General features: G+C 47.9%; 1 protein-coding gene across 1 annotated transcript in view; it reads right to left on the reverse strand.

Annotated features, from left to right (window-relative positions):
• LOC308124506 (all-trans-retinol 13,14-reductase-like) overlaps window positions 1-7,847 on the reverse strand; it is a 28,748-nt gene extending 20,901 nt beyond the window's left edge. Inside the window, exons 1-2 of the mRNA XM_080487533.1 lie at window positions 7,559-7,847; window positions 2,830-3,012 (exon numbers count right to left, since the gene is read on the reverse strand). Coding sequence (XP_080343659.1) covers window positions 2,830-3,012; window positions 7,559-7,721 — 346 coding nt within the window. The 5' untranslated portion in view covers window positions 7,722-7,847. The remainder of the gene's footprint in view (window positions 1-2,829; window positions 3,013-7,558) is intronic.
• Between the last annotated feature and the right edge of the window lie 506 nt (window positions 7,848-8,353).

Consider the following 8,353-nt stretch of genomic DNA (forward strand, 5'->3'; position numbering starts at 1 on the left):
CTGTACCAGCTCTCCTCATCACTCTGTACCAGCTCTCCCCATCACTCTGAGTACCAGCTCTCCCCACCATTCTGTACCAGCTCTCCCCATCACTCTGAGTACCAGCTCTCCCCACCACTCTGTACCAGCTCTCCCCACCACTCTGTACCAGCTCTCCTCATCACTCTGTACCAGCTCTCCCCATCACTCTGAGTACCAGCTCTCCCCACCATTCTGTACCAGCTCTCCCCATCACTCTGAGTACCAGCTCTCCCCACCACTCTGTACCAGCTCTCCCCACCACTCTGTACCAGCTCTCCTCATCTCTCTGTACCAGCTCTCCTCATCACTCTGAATACCAGCTCTCCCCATCACTCTGTACCAGCTCTCCACATCACCCTGGGTACCAGCTCTCCCCATCACCCAGTACCAGCTCTCCTCATCACTCTGTACCAGCTCTCCTCATCACTCTGAGTACCAGCTCTCCTCACCACTCTGTACCAGCTCTCCCCACCACTCTGTACCAGCTCTCCTCATCACTCTGTACCAGCTCTCCCCATCACTCTGAGTACCAGCTCTCCCCACCATTCTGTACCAGCTCTCCCCATCACTCTGAGTACCAGCTCTCCCCACCACTCTGTACCAGCTCTCCCCACCACTCTGTACCAGCTCTCCTCATCTCTCTGTACCAGCTCTCCCAATCACTCTGAGTACCAGCTCTCCCCACCACTCTGTACCAGCTCTCCCCACCACTCTGTACCAGCTCTCCTCATCTCTCTGTACCAGCTCTCCCCATCACTCTGTATGAGCTCTCCACATCACCCTGAGTACCAGCTCTCCCCATCACTCTGTACGAGCTCTCCCCATCACTCTGTACCAGCTCTCCTCATCACTCTGAATACCAGCTCTCCCCATCACTCTGTACCAGCTCTCCACATCACCCTGGGTACCAGCTCTCCCCATCACCCAGTACCAGCTCTCCTCATCACTCTGTACCAGCTCTCCTCATCACTCTGAGTACCAGCTCTCCTCACCACTCTGTACCAGCTCTCCCCACCACTCTGTACCAGCTCTCCTCATCACTCTGTACCAGCTCTCCCCATCACTCTGAGTACCAGCTCTCCCCATCACTCTGAGTACCAGCTCTCCCCACCACTCTGTACCAGCTCTCCCCACCACTCTGTACCAGCTCTCCCCACCACTCTGTACCAGCTCTCCCCATCACTCTGAGTACCAGCTCTCCCCACCACTCTGTACCAGCTCTCCTCATCTCTCTGTACCAGCTCTCCCCACCACTCTGTACCAGCTCTCCTCATCTCTCTGTACCAGCTCTCCCAATCACTCTGAGTACCAGCTCTCCCCTGGCCTTTGTCTTGAGTCCATTACTCTTCACACTGATGACTCACGACTGCGTTGCCAGGTCCCTCACTAACTACCTCATAAAGTACGCAGACGATACTACAGTGGTGGGCCTGATCCAGAACCAGATGACCGGGCCTCCAGAGAGGAGGACTGGTGCAGGAGGAACAATGGCCTCCTGCGTGTTGACAAAACAACAGAGCTGATAACTGACCTGAGGAAGAGCCCACCCTGCCACTCTCCTCTGACAGTTTTGAAATGTATTACACAGGAGTGGGGGAAGGTGTTTAGTGTTTTATGCTCTTTATTAAGGTTTATACGTTCTGCAGGATTAGTTGTGGCGGCTGCTCCCACACTGCAGGGGGCAGTGTGACGCAAACACACATCTAAAAGAACTAAGTCAGGGGGTTGGTTCTGGAGGTCAGCAGGGAGGAGTGGTGGCTGACTGTGGGTGTGACAGCTCCCGGTGGGGGGGGGGGTTCCACTGAGAACTTTGTGTTCTGTTTTTATTTTATTTTACAATCTAGATTTGCTGTGAGATTCTGGGTTCCTCTGCTCTGATTGGCTGTGGGACAAAGCTCCTCTGCTCTAATTGGCTGTAGAATCAGTCACTCTCAGTTCAGCTCCGCCTTTTTCACCATCGACTGAACCACAGGTAGTTTTTCACCAGATGTCTCAGCGGAGCCGCGATGTGATTGGTGAATGAAGGAAACAGAATTTGTGACTGGAGTGGAAGAACTTCACACTGATTCAGGAGCACAAACATGTTTTTCACCAAAGTTACTGCAGTATTAGGAGCAAAAACATGAGCGTGTCAGGTTTTAAATCTGTGACTTGTAACATATTTGTACCCGTGTAATGAGGAAGTTGTGAATGTGTAAATGTTGTGTTGTGTTTGTGGAGAGAAAATTCCACTTTTACAAGCTGCTCAAACTTTTTCCACCAATAATACCTCCATAGAAATACCAACTGGTCATTGAAACTTTTTCTAATTTCACTGCAACAAACGCTAAAAAACACAGCAACTTTAATTGCAATTTTCTGGAAAAAAAAAGTTCCTGCCACATCTGGGATTTTGTCCACAATGATCACTAACAAGGCCCACGGATCCTGGGGGGCTGAAGAAAGCACCTGGTAGGTCTGAGGATGATGCAACAATCCAGTATAGTACAGTATATACATCTTAGCACTTTATTGCTGTTAATGAATGTGTGGTTATACCTTTTACTGTATGCTTTTATACTTCTTTATTTTATTTTAGACACATTAAAGCCTTAAGTGTGAAACTTTGCAACATATTTTCATCCACGCATGCGCCTGAGGTTTACATTTTTGAATAAAGTTCATGTGTTATCGAAGCAGACTGTTTTATCGGACATGGAGGAAACAAGGGGAAGATGAATCCCTGCTGGTCAAACATGAGACTGACACTCTGGAATATAAAGGAGGTTCATCCGACCACAAGGCTTTTGGAGAACTATGGCATCTTACCCACGTCGAACTCGAAGCCCTTATTCTCGAAGGTGTGCGTGCAGCCTCCGGCCTGATCGTGCTGCTCCAGAACCACCACCTTCTTCCCTGCTTTGGAAAGAAGCGCCGCCGCCGTCAGCCCGCCCACGCCGCTGCCGATCACCACCGCGTCCGGAGACGCTGGGACACGGTCTGCAAGAAAGCCTGGGGAGAAACACCTCCTCCAGTCAGCCCAGGGTCCCCTTCAAAGCTTTTCCTACTCCGGATAAAACATCCTGGCAGCTGAAGGTGATTTCAATCTGCTTCTGTCAAGAAATCCAATAAAATTCAGAACGCCGCCGAGGGCACTGGGGCGTGGCCACCGCCGAGGGCACCGGGGCTGGTTGTCGGTGGGCACATCGCAGAGGGCAGTGGACTAGCATCGCGGGGGGGAGGGGGAGGGGGGGGGGGGGGGGGGTTGGGGGGGGGGCAGGACCACGACTGATTATCTGCTTAGCATACTAATGCAAATAACTAAATCACCAACACCATTAGCTTAGCATGCTAACACCTGTTACTCACAATTCAAGAGTAGAATTTGATGACAATAAGGTGATGCAGACTGAATGTCTGGTCCAGCACCGTGGTGGGGGGACCCTCCACCCTCCACCCTCCACCTCCACCCTCCACCCTCACAGTACTCCAGTGTCAAGATATTTTCACCTCCAGTTTTAGAAGTGTCCCTGGAAAGTGCTATTGCTAATGTTAGCCAGTGGTGTAAAGGAACAAGCAACGTTACTACACTTAAGTAGCTTTTACTTTACTTTATTTTACATTTACTTAACTACATTTATGCTGGACACCATCGTTACTCATGGACGACTGAATGTGCTAAAATTTTATAACTAAATACACCATTAAATAATGAATTAAATGTCATTAATTAAAATTGGAATGGAATATTTAAATGTGTCATCAATTAAATAAAATATGAATTAATTTTAATGTAAAAAAACCTTTAATTATTTCACTAATTATTTCCTGGTCCGGAGTTGCACTGCTTCATAAATTCATTCTATCTGTCAAACTCAGTGGGCGGATCCCTCCACCTGATTGGTTCCTCTGCACATCAAGTCAGAAGCGATGGATCTCAGATAAAGGATTGGTGCAGAGCTAGCAAATATATTCTGATCCACTGGGTGGCGCTAGATGTTAAAGTCTGCTCCTGGCTCGTCTTGTTTCCACCCGACAGGTGGAGAACTTTTATTGCCTAACTTCTACGCGTGAGGTTACACTGAGTGTGGTCGGGTATCACAGGTGTTGCACCCTAAAACGTCCCCGTAGCAACACATAGCTAACAATGGTTCCTATCGCTACACTATACACGTCTTTGTTGGTTCGGATACTTAATTTAACTAAACATTATTTGCAACCAACCAAAACCAAGGTGAAGCCTGGGTCCTGCTCGTTAAAGGCCTCAGTGGTGAGAGGGTTCACACTCAAACATCTCTTACCAACTCCCGATAGGAAGTTCCTGCAGACCCTCCGCTGACGGAGCCACCGTGTCTCCAAACTAGAATCCATTGTGGAGGTTCACTTGGTGACGTTGTTGTGGCAGCTCATCTCAGGAAAAGACTTTTAAAGGTCCTGCAGATCCTCCGCTAAGGGAGCCTCATGTTTAGAAACTCTTCAGACCCGGGGGTGCGGCGGGACTCGCCGCCGGGGTTGGGGGGGCTCTCGACCCGCTCGGCCCGGGGGCCCTGCTCCGGCCTTTTCTCGGCTTGGCGGCTTGGGTCGGGGCCTGGGGCCCTGTGCCCTTTATCCTTCTCTTGTGGGCCCCTCTTGCCTGGGGGGGATTCCTCTCTGCATTCTCCGTCGGGTGCTTTTTGGGCGGGACGTGGCTCTCTGGGGTGGTTCGCTGGGGTCTCCCCGGGCCTGGGGGGCTTCCGTCTGCCGGGGGGGCGGTGTCCGGGCCCGATGGCCTCGGACCCCGGGGTGTCGCCACGGGTCCCCCCACAACAGTTCCGGTCCCACCCAGTGGACAAACCACACACACACACACACACACACACACACACACACTTCCACTCCTCACGAAAGGTGCTTCTGAAGTTGCTTGTTCTCTATCATCATTTGCTCAAACTTTAAAAATCATGTTCCTCTTTTGTTGTTTCCTCTTTGTTAATTCATGTTCCTGCTTCACGTTACTGTCTAGATAGAGCTGCTCAGGCTGGTTAATCTAGGAAATCATGTTACTGTCTAGATAGAGCTGCTCAGGCTGGTTAATCTAAGAAATCATGTTACTGTCTAGATAGAGCTGCTCAGGCTGGTTAATCTAGAAAATCATGTTACTGTCTAGATAGAGCTGCTCAGGCTGGTTAATCTAAGAAATCATGTTACTGTCTAGACAGAGCTGCTCAGGCTGGTTAATCTAAGAAATCATCTTACTGTCTAGATAGAGCTGCTCAGGCTGGTTAATCTAGAAAATAATCTTACTGTCTAGATAGAGCTGCTCAGGCTGGTTAATCTAAGAAATCATTTTACTGTCTAGATAGAGCAGCTCAGGCTGGTTAATCTAGAAAATAATCTTACTGTCTAGATAGAGCTGCTCAGGCTGGTTAATCTAAGAAATCATTTTACTGTCTAGATAGAGCTGCTCAGGCTGGTTAATCTAAGAAATCATCTTACTGTCTAGATAGAGCTGCTCAGGCTGGTTAATCTAGAAAATAATCTTACTGTCTAGATAGAGCTGCTCAGGCTGGTTAATCTAAGAAATCATTTTACTGTCTAGATAGAGCTGCTCAGGCTGGTTAATCTAAGAAATCATTTTACTGTCTAGATAGAGCTGCTCAGGCTGGTTAATCTAGAAAATAATCTTACTGTCTAGATAGAGCTGCTCAGGCTGGTTAATCTAAGAAATCATTTTACTGTCTAGATAGAGCAGCTCAGGCTGGTTAATCCAAAAACAGTTGGAAAATATTTGGATCAGTGTGATAACTGCAAATAATATATGTAGCACAACAAGGATATTGTATGTTATCCCCCTACCCCCTCCCCCCTCCTCCCTCCTCCCTCAACCTTTTTCTCTCTTTTCTCTTCTCTCTCTCTTTGTGCGTTCCCCCCCGGTCGTGTACGGCAGCCATGCCATCTTCTGACGGAGAAGGCAACAGGAGGAGACTCCAGGTCTCTCCCTGTTGCAAGACCAAAATCTGTTCTGACTCCGAAGGTTCTCAATCACATCATATTGTTGGCCCAAGCTGCCGAACAGGACAAGGGAAAAGAAAAAAAAAAAAAAGAAACTCTTCAGACCAAAGCAATGGCTTTGACTCCGTCAGCGTTAGCCCCGCCCACTGAGTTTGATGGGCCAGTTTGACAGATACAATTCATTCATGAAGCCGTGCAACGCCGGACCATGAAATAATCAATAAAATAGTGAAGTATTTAAAAGTTTTTTACATAAAATGAATTCATATATTAATTAATTAATGACACATTTTGTTAATTATTTAATGGTATATTTATTCATTTGTTTAACTTTAGCACAATCAGTCCTCCATAGTTAGTCACTACAAAACAAAATGTAAATGTAATTGTATATAATTGTCTGACCACATTTGAATGAGCCAGACTGTATTCTTGTGAGAACAGCAGGCGGCTGGCGCTCTCACAAGTTCAGACTTGTCTCCCACGAGACACTCGGAGACCGCCGTCACTTACCGCTCAGCCATGATGGAAGCAGCTCGGCCACTAGCGATAGCGGGGATACGCCACACGAGCATCTCGAGTTGTGCTTCAGAGGAAGACAGACGCTGACATTGTTCCCTGCCGTCTGCTAACTGTGGGTGAAGCTGACCCCTGGGCCGGCGGCTGGCGGCCGGCGGCACCACTGCTTCCCTCTGCAGGACTTCAGCCACCAGGACTAACCCCCCCGAGCCTGAAGCTTCTACAGTCTGCTGAAGAGGCACTGCTAATTTGTGGGTTTTAATGTTGGTAAGGACTGAGGCAGGGAGCAGGAGGTAGAGAGAGCTGAGGAGGAGAACGACGCCTCTGAGAAAAAATACTTCTGGGGGTTTCCAGTCTCTGTACTTTTAATTTTGACACTAAAGTATAGTTCATATCAGGTACTTTGAGACTTTTTTCTTGAGTAATTATTTTCTGGATGACTTTCACTATTGCCAAAGTGGATTTCAAGCAAAGTGTCTGTACTTTTACTGGAGTACTTTCAACTACTTTTTACAGCAGTGACGTTAGCATGTTGATGTTAGTATTTCTGTCAGTAAAACCATGAACATCTAATCCACATACATGGAATCAAAGAATTACCAATATTTTTTCTCTGCTTTTAAAATGAACCTAAGTCTGATTTTAATCGGTTTCTTGTTGCCAGCATAAGATCAGTTTGAGATTCTCTGGAGAACCAATGGAAGCAGAAGAAAAAGTTTGGACGACCGAAACTGTAAACTTCCATTTACACAAAGTTCCCAGAATGAAATCCTTCCGTCCGGCACAGAAATGAAGAAGCTTCACTTGTTCTAGGAATATTTGAGAACCTTTGACTGTGAATCCTGATTTCTAAAGGGAATCCATCCCAGTTCTTTCCTTGAGGTTTGTCCAGGGACACAAGCAGGAAGTTAAAGTTTAGTACTTTCTATGGGATGTTGGTAACTAAACGTTGTGGCGGCAGCGGGCCTTGTGCAGCGTGGCAGATGAACCACATGCAGGGTTTGTGTCTCTGGTCATTTGAGTCTGACCATCAGGTCGTTGGCCTCACCTCTCTTCAGCCTGGCGTCCCTCTGTTTGCAGTCGGTGACGAGGGGTCCGGGCGGCCTCACGCTCTTCTCGCTGAACACCTTGTAACGATGCCCAGTGACAAGAAACAAGATGGTGGTTGCCAGCAGTACGCAGCTCAGCACGCCCAGCAGCCACCACCACATGGTTCAACCGCTGAAGAGAGGAGTCCCAGAGAAAAGACAGAGCGATGGAAGGAAAGAGAAGAGCTGCTGCTTCAGCGGTTCCTTCAGAAAGGAGCAGGAAACTGCCGAGGCCGTGAAGGTTGGCGTGAGGGGTGGAGAAGGCTGAGGGTTTTTTAAAGACGTAGCATGTGACATTTGGAAAATTCTGACCCCTGAATTACATGAGTGGTTTGCACAGTGTTCACGCTGAGAGCACGAGACGCCCAGAAGAGAGGCGACCCATTCAGAGTGAGCGGCTCGCCTAAAAACCACAGAGCGCCTCATTACTGCTCCGCCCGGGGACGGAGCAGCTCCACCAAAACCTGACGGGGGGCTTGAAATCCTCACCGTTCCGCTTCACAATGGCGCCTTCAGAGCTGAATGAGACTGGTTCTAATCCAAAGGCCCGTTATCACTGAATCACAGTATGACACTATTAGGATATCCACAGGATTATAGGTCCAGAGTATAAAACTGTGTACTGTTATTACTATTATTACAATACGTTGGACATTTCTTTCTTTCTGCTTGTATATTGTTGTTTAGTTACAGACCCTGAGTGTTTCAAATGTGCCTATAAATAAAATGTATTATTATTACTACAATAAAACAGT

Source organism: Lipophrys pholis (assembly GCF_963383615.2).
Source record: "Lipophrys pholis genome assembly, chromosome: 19".
Lineage (NCBI taxonomy): Eukaryota > Metazoa > Chordata > Actinopteri > Blenniiformes > Blenniidae > Lipophrys > Lipophrys pholis.